Source organism: Pristis pectinata, chromosome 6 (genome assembly GCF_009764475.1).
Source record: "Pristis pectinata isolate sPriPec2 chromosome 6, sPriPec2.1.pri, whole genome shotgun sequence".
NCBI lineage: Eukaryota > Metazoa > Chordata > Chondrichthyes > Rhinopristiformes > Pristidae > Pristis > Pristis pectinata.
In genome coordinates, this window is record NC_067410.1 from 84,251,210 (window position 1) to 84,265,572 (window position 14,363).

General features: G+C 39.7%; 1 protein-coding gene across 1 annotated transcript; it reads left to right on the forward strand.

Moving 5' to 3' along the window:
• The first annotated feature begins 11 nt into the window (after positions 1-11).
• ndufb5 (NADH:ubiquinone oxidoreductase subunit B5) lies at positions 12-12,010 on the forward strand. The gene is made up of 6 exons (XM_052018300.1): positions 12-165; positions 3,032-3,117; positions 3,905-3,971; positions 4,370-4,431; positions 10,706-10,812; positions 11,746-12,010. The coding sequence occupies exons 1-6, from the start codon at positions 51-53 to the stop codon at positions 11,864-11,866; spliced, it is 558 nt and encodes a 185-aa protein (XP_051874260.1). The 5' UTR covers positions 12-50; the 3' UTR covers positions 11,867-12,010.
• Positions 12,011-14,363: the final 2,353 nt, after the last annotated feature.

The following is a 14,363-nucleotide window of genomic DNA, read 5'->3' on the forward strand; positions in this document are numbered from 1 at the left end:
ACCGGCGGCCTCACGCTGGCTTCCGGTGACGCCAGCCAGGAATAACAAACATGGCCGTGCTGAGTGTGTTGCGGGCTGCAGCCGCCTGTGTGGTCCGGCGGGCTCCCGTTAAGCCGCGGAATCTGACTGAGAAAACCCTGCTTCGGCCCCTGTCCAGACCCGACGGTATGCCTGACATTGACCGTGCATCAGTTCATCGTGGGTGACTTTGCTGGGGAAGTGGTTGACCTTGTGTTGTGCAGAGGGAGGCCTGGAGGAGACCGGGCATTGATTGCAAGCGTTGACCTGCTGAGGGTTGGATGCCTGCAGATGTAGTGTCACGGATAATAGTTATAGGAAGGAGACAGAGAGCCAGTTTCAGGTCGGCGAAGTCAGGAGAGGCTCTGATGAAAGGTCATGTATCGATTTAACCATTAACTTTTGTTTCTTTCTCCACTGGTGTTGCCTGACCTGCTGAATACTTCCAGCATTTTAAATTCAGATTTCCAGTACTCCTAGTAGTTTGCTACTGTGGTAGTCATGAGAAGCAGTTTCGTAGACCTATTCAAAAGTTAATGGTTGGTTCACGAGTACCAAAGGAAAGCACGTCCCTAGATTGAATAAATATAAGAAGAATTGAAGGGCCGGGAAACATTACTAACTGTTCGTTTTAATTCGGTTATGAAAATAAAAATGTGCAGGAATAAGTTCCTTGAAAAGAGTAACTATTAGTACGAATAGTGGCCCCGTGATTACTTAATGTCATAATCCATGTTAATATGGTTCAAAAGATTGACATAAATATATGGTACATGAGAATTGTTATATTAAAAATTGCAGTTCTAATCTGTTAGTCTATTCATATAGCAAGACAAATAAGCAGAGGTTTGCATTTAAAATAAAATTATACATTATGATAAATAAGGTGCAAAGGGAAGTTTGTGACATTTACATCAATGTAATTTGCATAGATTTGGCCAAACCAGTATAAAAGATTAAGGGATTTGAAATGGAAGTTATGTCCAAAATGAGTTGAATCTGCCTTTTTGTAAGCTTTTCTGCAGTTTCATAGGATCTGATTTGATATACTGACATATGTGCAACATCAGAGTTGTAACCACAACTCCTCCTCACACCTGAAGCAAGGTTGCTTTTGCAAGATTTAGCCAGTAGTACTGCTTTGTGTAGGTCCTCAAAACACACTATTTCCTTCGTTCATTGGTACCAGTGGGCACATTTTTTAAATTTCAAAATAGAAGTGGTGTACTATAACAAAAGTTATTAATTGTTTATCTTTGTCTTTTTTTAATCCTTTAACAAATGATGGGTCTTTTAAGTTCTTTTTATGGACAAGCAATTTTGCACATTCTGCCATTATCCTTGGCTACTGCAGCCACTCAGCAATATAAGGACTGTAACATTTCATGGACATTTTCAGCTGTTATTAATAAATCCTCAAGTTAAAAGGTTTTTTAATTGGAGGAGAAATCCATTATGCTGTCCGATTGTGTTGTACATAGAAGATTTAGCATTGTAACTTCATTATTGTGCTCAAAGCTGAAGTTCCACCACAGAATATTGAAAATGTATTAAGTACTAAGCAGATTGATGACCTTTCATAATCAAATGAAAGCTCATTGACCTCATTGCTTCTCTTTTTGCGCTCTCTCCCTCCCTCTTGAATGTTCCCTGTGCAACTTAGTATTTCCAGCATTTTCTAATTTTAATTCAGATTTCTGGCATCTGCAGTTTTTTTTACCAAATATTTTGTCTTGTTTTTAGCTTTGTAATGTGAATGACAAGGCCAAACAGTGACAAATCTTTAACTGAAAGTCTAAACGGTGCCCAGTTACCTGCACTGATAAATAGACTGATCAAATCCCTCAGTTTTCAAATTTTACTCCACAACCTTAAAATAAAGGGAACGTTTAAAAGCAAAAATACAAACGCCTGGAGGAACTCAATGGATCAAGCAGCATCCATGGATGCAAAAGGATAGTCGAGACCTTTCATTAGGACTGAGTGAGGGAAGTTAGCCAGTATAAAGAGGTGAGAGGGAGGGGTGAGACAGACTGGTAGGTGATAGGTGGAAATTATAAATTTTGCAGGTGCACAAAATGTTCACTGTTTGTGTTGTGCAGTGATTGCAGTAATCTCAAGCATTTTTGGCAGAATGCAAAACATAGAGTGCTTTTAATACATTCTGGTACTGTGTAAAGCAAGCAAATCACATTCAACATCAGCGTGACACTCTGAAACATTCCATGTTTACAGCATGACACCTTGAGGCAGCATTTAATTCTGGCAAAACACTTTCAATTTCTATCTTTGGCTATTTCCTTTACTACTTAATTTTTCAGGCAGCCAACTTTGTGACCCTTCATTAAAGCCAGAATAAGCTGATCATCTCCCTTGATCATTCCCGAGTCCTGACCATTTGTATCCTTATTTCAGACTGCACATTAGACACTCTTCCAATCTGCCTAGCTAGCCATAGGAATGCAAGCACATCTTCATTATTGACTAATGATATACAAGTTAGTTGTTTTGAAGTATGTCTTTTATTTTCTGTCACTTGCATTGTGTACAAGAAACTTATTATATAAATGGCACAATATTTGTTTTGTGTGTCTTTCTTCATAATTTCAGTCCCTTTTTCTATATTTCTCCATGAAAGCTAATTGTTCAGGTTTGCTGGGGGCTGAGTAAAATGTCAGCATCCACTGAAAGAGCTGAGGAGGTGAATTTTCACTTCTGAGCTATGTTTCATTTGGTTTTGGACCATTGTTATGGGTTGCTTCTTTTGCAGCAGGTTATAATAGTTCAAGAAAGCCTCCTTCACCAACCAATGAGATTCTGACCATTAAATTTGCTTTTCCTCCTGATCATCGTACCCCTTGATTCCCTGAATGTCCAAAAATCTCAGTTTAGCATTGTATTGATTCAGCAACTGTGCGCCACATATACACTGTTAAAAGGTATACTGTACAATTTGTTTCTGTGATGCATTTTAGAGTCTTTCATTACTTTAAAGTGCTTGTGTTGCTTTCAGTTGTAGTTCGCCATGGTAGTCATGGGAAACAGATGTTTGTCATCAGCTCCAGTAAATACTATGATCGCCGGTTCTTGCATCTCTTGGTATGTATCAAAGTCATAGCTGAAATTTGTTAAGTAATCTCTGATTGTGGAAAAATCTTTCTGATATTGAAAAAAAATCAATTCAGGTATGTATTCTTGGGTTAACAATCAAGCTGGCACTTAGTAAAGAAAGCTTTAATTTGTCACTTGTTTGTACAAATATAATGTTATGTCCAAAAGAACGAACATAAGAATATTTAGTATCTGCTGTGAAGCTTGTGAAACATCTTTGAAATACACTATGGACCAAAGGCTGGCTATTACTCCCATGGTCGGAGCACAGATTGATTTATTAAATTCATTCAGTTTCTCTCAGTAATCAATAAATTTTCTTTATTGATTAGCTTTCTCACTTATACAAATATGGTGGGCAACCCTTTGATTTCTATGCTTCTCCATTCTAGCTCTGCGTGGTCTTCAGTTTTATTAATTTATACTTGTATTAATATGTTTTACTATATCTTTGTAACTTAATGCCAAATTTTTTTTAGTGAAGCTTGGAAGAGCCTTGGTACTTTTTATGATGATAAAAACACTATTTAATAGTGTTTAAATTGGTGAGTTTTGAATGCCTTCAGTTGAGAACAAGGTGTCTTGCTAGATTTATGCTGCCCAGTGCCTGTTTGATCATGGGATATGCACTCCACTGCAAAAATATTTGGCAGCTTATCAATAGTAATAGCAGCACCAATTATTCTACCCCGTTAGATCACTAGATTAGTGTTTGAAACTTAAAATTAATGAGTAAAATTGCACTTCTAATTCTCAATCAATTCTCTTCCTGCAGAGATTCTATATTTTATTAACTGGAATACCAATGGCTGCATTAATCACTTTTGTGAATATTTTTATTGGTAAGCATCATGCAATGATAATCATAAATGGTACAAAACATATTTTAAAGTAACACTATAAGCAAATTGAATTGACCTGTAAAATATAAATTAGTTTTTACATTGTAATAACTTAATTAAGACAAATTCACTTAGGGTCTTTCTTTTCAGAAATTACCATCGGTTAAAATATGTTGTAGCTAAGCAAAATGTAATTTAATGTGTAATAATATAAAGTGTGTAATGTGGAACTGTAAAATCACATTTATTTCACTAACGGGGGGGGGGGGGGGGGGGGGGGGAGGAAGGAACTCATTCACATGTACCAACAAGGATTGATTTGTTTCAAGAAAAAACATAAATTGCATTTTTTTTTGAAAAATGTACATACTAAATGCTGCATTTATTGCTCTTTGCAGGTGAAGCTGAGCTTGCAGAGATTCCTGAAGGTTATGTTCCAGAGCACTGGGAATACTACAAGGTATAGCACACCTGTAGTTGCACACTTATCACCTGTATTTACCATGGAAAAGGTCATAGAAGCTAGGGAGTATTGGGGAAAAGAACAGTGATGTCCTGAAACATTAATATTACGAAAGAGGAAGTGTTGGTGGTCTTAAAGGGCATAAAAGTGGATAAATCCCAGGGGCCTGACCAAGTGTATCCTAGGAGGTTGGGTGAGAACAGGCATGGTGGTTAGCATAATACTTTACAGCGCCAGAGACCCGGGTTCAAATCCGGCCACTGTCTGTAAGGAGTTTGTATGTTCTCCCTGTGTCTTTGTGGGTTTCCTCTGGGTGCTCCGGTTTCCTCCCACATTCCAAAGACGTACAGGTTAGGAAGTTATGGGCATGCTATGTTGGCGCCAGAAGCGTGCCGACACTTGCGGGCTGTCCCCCAAAATCACTACGCAAAAGATGAATGTCATTGTGTGTTTGGATGTACATGTGACTAATAAAGATCTTATCTTAGAATGTAGGTGACTAGTAAGTTTACGGATGACAAACTTACTAATCAAGGGAAGAAATTGCTGGCGCCCTGGCTGAGATTTTTGTATCTTCCTTAGCCATGGGTGAGGTACCAGAAGACTGGAGGGTGATTTAATGTGCTTTTATTTAAGAAGGACTATAAGGGTAAGGGCAAGCCAGGGAACTACAGGCTGGTGAACCTAGCATCTCATTCAAATCATTAATATGCCTGACAAGCCACGGGACCCAGTACCAAACCCAGTGGCACATCACTGGTCACAGGCCTCCAATCTGAAAAACCACCCTTTGACTCCTTCAACCAAGCTAATTATGTGGTAGGAAAGTTACTGAAGGGAATTCTGAAAGACAGGATTTGGAAAGGCAAGGACTGATTAGGGATAGTCAACGAGGCTGGCTTTGTGTGTTGGAAATCGTGCCTTATAAATTTGATTGAGTTTTTTGAAGAGGTGACCTAAAGGATTGACGAAGACAAGCTGGTAGACGTTGCCGACGTGGACTTTAGCTGGGCTTTCGACAAGGTTCTGCATGGTAGACTGGTCTGGAAGATGAGATCACATGGGATTCAGGGTGAGTTAGTCAATTGGATACAAAATTTGCTTGGTGGAAGGAGTCAGGGTGGAAGTGAAGGGTTGTTTTTCAGATTGGAGGCCTGTAACCAGTGGTGTGCTGCAGGGATCGGTGCTAGGTCCCCTGTTGTTTGTCAGATATATTGATCTGGATGAGAATGTAGTAAAGCTGCAGATAACACCAAAACTGGTGGTGGTGGATGGTGAAGAAGGTTTTCTAAGGTTACAACAAGATCTAGATCAACTGGGAATGTGAGCAAAGGAATAGCAGAGGGAATATAACTCGGACAAGTACGAAGTGATACACTTTTGGAAGTTAAACCAAAGCAGGACTTGCACAGTAAATGACAAAACCCTGGGGAGAGTTGTAGAACAGAGAGACCTACTCGTACAAGTACATAGTTCCCTGAAAGTGGGGACACAGGTAGACATTATGGTGAAGAGGGGATATGGCATGCTTTCCTTCGTCAGAGGGGGCATTGAGTACAAGAGTTGGGACATCATTTTGCAGCCGTATAGGACTTTGAGACTGCACCTAGAATATTGAGTGCACTTCTGGTCAGTGTACTATAGGAAGAATGTGCAGAAAAAAATCAGAAGGGTGTTACCAGGATTGGAGGGCTTGAGTTATAAGGAGAGATTGGATAGGCTGGGGCTGTTTTCCCTGGAGCAAAGGAGGCTGAAGGGTGACCTTAGAGTTTTATAAAATCATGAGGGGCATAGATAAAATTATGGTCACGGTCTTTTTTTCCCCAGGGCTCCGGGAGTCTTAAACTGGAGGGCATTGGTTTAAGATGGGAGGGGAAAGATTTAAAGGGGAACTGAGGGCATGTTTTTCCACACAGAGGGTGGTGGCTATATGGAATGAGCTACTAGAGGAAGTGGTAGAGATGGGTACAATTGCAATGTTTAAAAGACATTGGATAGGTTCATGGATAGGAAAGTCTTCGAGATATGGGCCAAATGCAGACAAATGGGACTAGCTGAAGAAGGTTCCTTGGTTGGCATGGACGAGATGGGCTGAAGGGCCTTTTTCCATACTCTGTGACTATTAATCAAAACAATGCTTATTATACAGGCATTGCTTGCCATTGCAGACTCGGCACCATTTATACATGTCTCTGAATTAATTGACAATTGCAATTAGACTTGAATTAAGATTAATTGTGGAGTTCTGTATCTGGAGAGAAGAAAAACAAATTTTGTTTAATATAAACTGCTGGGTGGGAAAGTATTTACAATAGTGTAGGAGAAGTATAAGGAAAGTCTAGGGTTGGAGAGGGAGAGCAGGACTAATAGATCTATTAGAGTAAGAATGGTTGACTTAACTGAAAAAGAAAATATGTCCAGTGGTAAAAAGGAAACAGAACTTTTGTATTCGTGAGAGATGCAAACAGAAAACAGCAGATATCAGAAAGCTGAAGAAGATCGACAAAAAGTTAACTTTCAAAACAATATTCATTATTTTATAGCATATCTGATTGCAGCAAACGTTAATAGAAGTTAATATTTAATTACTATGGAGGGTGTCATGATTAGATTTTTTTGATAATACTGTACAAGAATGCTGTGAGCTTAACCCCATTGTATATTTGAATGGATATCCAGCTTGGACATATCAGTGTTAGAGGCTGCATCTTTTAAGCAAGAGATTGGTTTCCTGCGTTTCATATACACATCAGATTGACTATCTGAAGTGGGGCATGAATTATAATTTGGAGGTGGGAATGGCAGTAGGTTTGTCCAAAGCTTGTCTGCTGATAGACTGACCAATCTAATGGTTGCTATGAAGGAGAAGTTCAGCAAATGTTAGAGAAGGAACATATGTATTAAGATTGGAAGTAGGCTACTCAGCTCCCGAAGCCTGCTGTGCCATTTAATAACGGCAGATCTGACTGTAACTTCAGCCCTTCATTCCAGCCCATCCATGGTAACTTTTCACCCGCTTGCTTATCAAATGTCTATCTTCCTGCCATAAAAATGTTCAAAGACTTTGCTTCCATTGCCCGTTGAAGATGAGAGTTCAAAAAACTCATGACCATCTGAGTGGAAAAAAAAATTCACCTCAACTCAGCTGCAAATGGGTGACCCCTTATTTTTAAACAGTGACTTCTAGAAACATTCACTTCATCAAGGCCACTCTAGATTTTGTATTTTTTTAAATCAAGAATCAGATTTATTATCATTGACTTCTATGATATGAAATTTGTTGTTTTGTGCCCTCCCACTCTTTGAAACTTCAGTAGATGCAATCCTATCCTATCCAACCTTTCTTCATAAGACAACCTGCCCATTCCAGATATTAATCTAATATTTCTTCTCTGAACTGTTTCCAATACACTAACTTCCTTAAATAAGGAGACTAATACTATACATTATAGTCCTGATGATGGCATAACCTCCCCACCTTTCTATTTCTATTCCCCTCACAAGAAAGGTAATAGGGTAATCCTGGGAATTATAGACCAGTAAATCTTGTGTCAGTGGTGGGTAAACTATTTGAGAGGATTCTTAGGAACACGATTTACAAGCACTTGGAGAAGCATAGTTTTATTAGGGATAGTCAGCATGGCTTTGTAAGGGGCAATTTGTGCCTCATGAGCCTAATGAGTTTTTTGAGGAGGTGGCAAAACAAATTGAAGGTAGAGTGGTGGATGTGGTGTATATAGATTTTAGTAAGGTGTTTGACAACGTTCCCCATAGTGGGCTCATCCATAAAGTCATGATGAATGGGATCCATGGAGACTTGACTGCATGGACTTAGAATTGGCTTGCCCACAGAAGGCAGACGGTGGGTAGTATTCTGGTATAGTAGATGGCTGGTAGTATTCTGCCTGGAGATTGGTGACTAGTGGTGGTCTGCAGGGGTCTGTTCTGGGACCTCTGCTCTTATTGATCTTTCTTTTATAAATGACCTGGATGAGGAAGTGGTGGGGTGGGTTAGTAAGTTTTCAGATTACGTGAAGCTTGGAGGTGTTGTGGATAGTGTAGAAGGCTGTCATAGGTTACATTGGGATATAGACAGGATGCAGAGTTGGGCAGAAAAGTGGCAGATGGAGTTAAATCCGGAAAAGTGTGAAGTGATACACTTCGGAACATCAAGCTTGAAGACGGAGTACAAGGTTAATGGCAGGATTCTTAGCAGTGTGGAGGAACAGAGGGATCTTGGGGTCCAAGTCTATAGATCCCTCAAAGTTGCCACGCAAGTTGATAGGGTGGTTAAGAAGGTATATGGTGTGCTGGCCTTCATTAGTCGGGGGATTGAATTAAAGAGCTGTGAGGTAATGTTGCAGCTCTATAATACTCTGATTAGGCCACACTTAGAGTACTGTGTTCAGTTCTGGTCGCCTTGTTAAAGGAAGGATGTGGAAACTTTAGAGAGGGTGCAGAGGAGATTTACCAGGATGCTGCCTGGATTAGAGAACACGTCCTGTGAGGAAAGGTTGAGCAAGCTAGGGCTTTTCTCTTTAGAGTGACGGAGGATGGGAGGGAACTTGATAGAGGTGAATAAGATTATGAGAGGATAGATAGAGTGGGCAGCCAGCACCTTTTTCCCAGGGTGGCAATGGTCAATACCAAAGAGCATCCATTTAAGATGATTGGAGGAATGTTTAGGGGAGACGTCAGAGGTAGGTTTCTTTTTTTTTACACAGAGTGGTGGGTGCCTGGAATACACTGCTGGGGATGGTGATAAAGGCTGATACAATAGGAATATTTAAAAGACTCTTGGATAGGCACATGGATTTAAGAAAAATGGAGGGTTATGGGCTGTGTAGGAGGGAAGGGTTAGATTGATCATAGGGTAGGTTTGTATAGGTCGGCACAACATCGTGGGCCAAAGGGCCCGTACTGTGCTGTACTGTTCTACGTTCTAATAAACAGGAACGTTCTGTTAATTTTCTTTATTACCTGCTGTTCCGTCTTACTAGTCTTTTGTGAACCACGCACAAGGACAGAACCTTCTACATCTCCAAGCTCTGCAATCTCTCACCATTTAGATAAATGCTGTTTTTTAATTTTTCCTGCTAAATTGGTCAATTTTACATTTTTCTCACAGAGGCCACTTGCCAGATCTTTGGTTATTCGCTAATCTATATCTTGTGTACTCTTCACAACTTGCTTTCCTGTCGATAGCAAAAAACAAACTGCTGGAGGAACTCAGCGGGTCAAGCAGCATCTGTGAAGGCAGAAGGTTGGTCAACGTTTCAGGCTGAGACCCTGCATTAGGACTGAGAGTGTAGAGGGGGGATGACCAGTAAAAGAGGTGAGAGGGAGGGCTGAGGCAGGAACTGCAATAGGTGGATCCAGAAGAGGAGGGGGGTGATGGGCAGATGGGGCCGGGAGGGATGGAACTGGGAGACTGCCTGTTGGGTGAAAGGAGACACGGTAGGTTTACCCAGTTTCATTCCCCTTCCCCTGCTGGTTCCACCAGTCTAATGCACACAATTAACCTACTGGATCTCCTGTCCCCTCTCCCAACTGGTTCCATCTGCTCCTCTCTTATCAGGTTCCACTTATCATCTTCCTTATAAGATTCCAGTATCTGCAGCCTCTTGTGTCTGTCTCTACCTCCGCCCCCCCACCCCCCCAAACTGGCTCCATCTGGCCCCTTTTTTCCCCCCTCTGCATCAGTTTCTACCTAACACCCACCAGCCACTGTCTCCCATCTCTACTTCACCCCACCCGTTTCTCCACTGGCTCCATCTGTCCATCTTACCCCCCCCCCCCCCCCCACCTGATTGTAGCCCCTGCCTCACCCCTTTCTCACCTCCTTATACTGGCTACCTCCCCTCTACCTTCTCAATCCTGATGCAGGGTCTCAACCAAAACATCAGCCATTCCTTCTGCCTCTGCGGATGCTGCCTGACCCACTGAATTCCTCCAGCAGATTGTTTTTTTTTTTGTTTCAGATTATAGCATCTGCATTCTCTGGTTTCCTGCCAGCAAATTTTGTGGCCTTATCTTTGCTCCCTTCTTCCAAGTCATTTACATACATTGTAAAAAGTTGAGAATCCAGCTCCAATCCTTCTGGCACACATCTTGTTACATATTGTCTTTTTCTGGTTGACACATTTGTTCCTACTATTTATTTCCCTGTTAGCAAGCCAATCTCCTATCCATGCCGTGCCAGAAAGAACTATAACTTTTTCCTCAGTTTTTAGATAATCACATTTGCAATCACACGGATTTATTCTTTCAGCATCCCATAACCAGGTGGATTTCAAGAAACATTTATGACCCACCTGAGAAGAGTTATGAGAAAATGATGGCCCTTATTTCAATTGAAGCAGAGAAAGCAGATCTGAGGTAAGTTGGAGCAAATTTATAATAGCATTTCTGCCATTACTTTTGAGGCTATATATATTTCAAAATGTGTATTAAAATTCAAATCTTTGCATGTATCAAACAACAGTGGTAGTGTCAACTTGCCAAGTATCCACCTTCAAGTATAACTTTCTTAAAAGATCTAGATTGAAGATTTACAAAATTCATACTGATCAAAATATCTTACTTAAATCTACTATTGTGAATTCTGACTTTCTTCACCTGGTGCATTACCCCTCAAACTGGATACTCCTTGCTAATTCTGATGAGGAAAAATTGTGTGCAAAACAGCTCTGTATTTTAAAAAAAAAGGAACAAATGTAATCAAACACATCAAAGATTTTAAATGTGTGCTAATCTAAGAATGTTCCAAAACATTCTTCAGCAAATGAAATAATTTTTGAAATAAGGTAATAATGACAATTTTTTATGCTGTTGATTTAACAGATAAATATTAGTAAGGATACTAGGAATACTTGCCCGGCTCCTCTTTGAAGCAGAATCATGCCCATCTAAGAGGGTAGATGAGACTTTAGTTTAATACCACTTCCAAAGATGTAGCACTTCCCGAGTACTACATGCTAGTATTATCCTAGAGTTTTGTACTTAAATCTCGGGAATGGGACTTGAAACTAGACTCTTGTGATTCAGAGACAAGCGTGCAACCAAACAAATCACATTTCACACTGTTACTTCAGAATTGTGTTTGCATATTAATGCCATTGATTTAAGATTTAATGTTTTTATGGGACTTGGAACAAGCTGATTGCTCCTTAGCTAAATCGGGATTCTGTGACCAGGGATCAAAAATAGTTGATAGTATAGAAGCAGTTTTACTGTAAAATATGTTCCGGTTTGAAAACTGTCTTGAGTGTGTTTACAGTGAATTGCCTATTTGTTTGTCTTTAATTATAGGCTTAAACAGCTTGAGGTTCGCCGGTTGATGAGAGAAAGAGGTGATGGTGCTTGGTATCAGTATGAAACATTGGATAAAAATTTGGTTGATAATTCTCCAAAGTCAAGCCCAGATTACTAAGTGAACAAAAGTTGCTGAATAATAATATTTACCAATACCAAGAATGTGTGGGGGAGAAAAAAGTTTAATAAATTATCATATGTGTGTTTGCATCATTATTTTGACAAATAAAATCTTGTATTCCAGTCAAACCGTGCTTGTGCTCTTTACATTGCATCATTCACTTTTTGCTGTTCTCTCCCGATTTTTGACATTTAGGTGACATACTTGTGGATGCAAAACTGTTTGCATTTAGTGAAGGGAGAAAGAATGAAATGCTTCCATATATAGAGATATGGAGTCCTCCAGCATAGAAACAGGCCCTTCTGCCCATGATGTCCATGCTGACCATCAAGTCCCCATTCTCACTAATCCTGTTTTCCAGCCCTTGATCTGTAGTCTTCTATGCCTTGGCAATTCGAGTGCTTGTCCAGATACTTTAAATCCATGAGAGTTCCTGTCTCCACCATCTCAGAGTGAAAGATGTTTTCATGGATCCGTCTAATCCTCTTACCCCTCACCTTTAAACCTATGCCATCTGCTTTTGGATGTCTCCACTATTTATGCCTCTCAATTTTATATACCTCCATCAGATCCCTCCTCTGCTCCAAGGAAAACAAACCCAGCCTATCCAGTCTCTCCTCATAACCAAAACTTGTCATCCCAGGCAACATCCTGGTGTATCTCCTCTGCACCCTCCAGGGTTTAGTGGACTTGGACTTGTATACCTAAGTTCCTGAGTATTCCGTAAGGTTCTGTTGTTTATCGTGTATATCCCACCCTTATTAAATCTCCCCCAAAAACATCACATATATCCACTTATCTTGGCCCATATCTTAGTGGTCAGCCTAAGGGTTGCTTGCTTTCTATCTTTTGGAACAGTTGGACTGCTCTAGGAATATTGTGAACAATTCTGGTGTCCATTTTATTGAAAAGGATGTGGAAGCATTGACAGGAGGTTGTTAGTGATGCCCCATCTCTGTTGATCTATGAGAGGTTTGTAACTATTGGTTGTACTTGCAATTGATGTGGTTGATGGAGAAGATACTTATTGAAGTTTATTAATGGCACAAAGAAAGACAGCATTGAAAGCAATGTATATGGAAGCATTACGTTCCAAAGTGCTTTTCAGAGATTGAAGGAATACCCAAATTTGTGTAAATGGACTTCACTATGGGTAAAAACATTTGGATTTAAGGGACAGAACAGTTTTTGGCCATTTAGAAAGTATACTAAAACCTGTGAACTTGGATCATTAAAATCATAGATATGAATCATTAAACTATTGGGTACACTAAGTCAAGACAACAAAAGGAATACTGGCCTTTGTATCTTAAACTCTGTAAAACAAGATGGGTGCTATGGTATAGTTGTACAAAGCCCTAGTTAGACAACATCTGGAATATTGTGAACAATTCTGGATGTGACAACCCAGCAATGATATATTGGTGTATGAGAAAATGCACTGTTGAGTTACTGGAATGATACCTAGATTCCAAGGATTCAATTGAAAGGAGAGGTTAAATGTAGGAGAGTGTATTCCTGGGAATTTGGAAGATTTAAAGGGTGATTTGATAATTTAAACATACTGAGGGGGAATCAAATGGAGAGAAGCTGTCTTTGCTGGTTGATTTCTCTGGGATGAGAAGGTATAGTCAAAAATTATAGCCAGGCTTTTCAGGAGTGAAGGCTGGAACCAGTAGAAAGTAGAATTTGAAGCTTCTTAAAAAATATCAATTGATGCTGTACCAATGGTTAATTTTACATCTGGGATTGATAGATGTGTAATCAAAGGTATGAAATGGTAGGGTGAAAAGACAGGTATAGAAAGTTGGGTCACAGATGACAATAAGGAACAAGAGGCTTTACAAGTTAAATAAGCCTACGCTTGTTCCCATGTTTCTTTAAATGCAAGAATAAAAATAAGGAAAGAATGTGTGGAATGAGTTCAATAACGTATAGGCAAAATTTTCTTTGGGCCGTAAGTACTGATGTGGAGGTTCTATGATGAATGATATGTTTCTGTGCTGTGGAATAATGTAAACATCTGAAATGTAAAGCTTATGAAAATGAGATTGAAATATTGTTTTGCTAGTAATTTTTTTTAGGAAAGGAAACCTGCCTTTGGTTCCTGTCACCTCATCCATGTGGGGATGGTGCTTCACTGCCATCTAGCAAGCCATTCAGTTGTATCAAATTGACAACTGGGGCAACATTAAATGCTGGACATGACAGGGATACAGCCTGTGGATGACTTTTTGGAAGAGGAACGCAAGGTTAGGTGGTGTCCTTGGTACTGGTCAGTTCACCGTGAACCCTCAAATGATTACTAATAAATTATTAAAAGTGAATTTCATTTGTGCTTAAATATTTATTTCAAAGCACTAAAGATGACTAGAATAACTATCAATAGTTGCTACTGAAACAATGTTAGTGTTTTACTGCCCTCTACTGTAATATTTTTACACTGCATCACAATTACATTTTTTTATTTTGTTTCCAATTGGGCAAAAACATA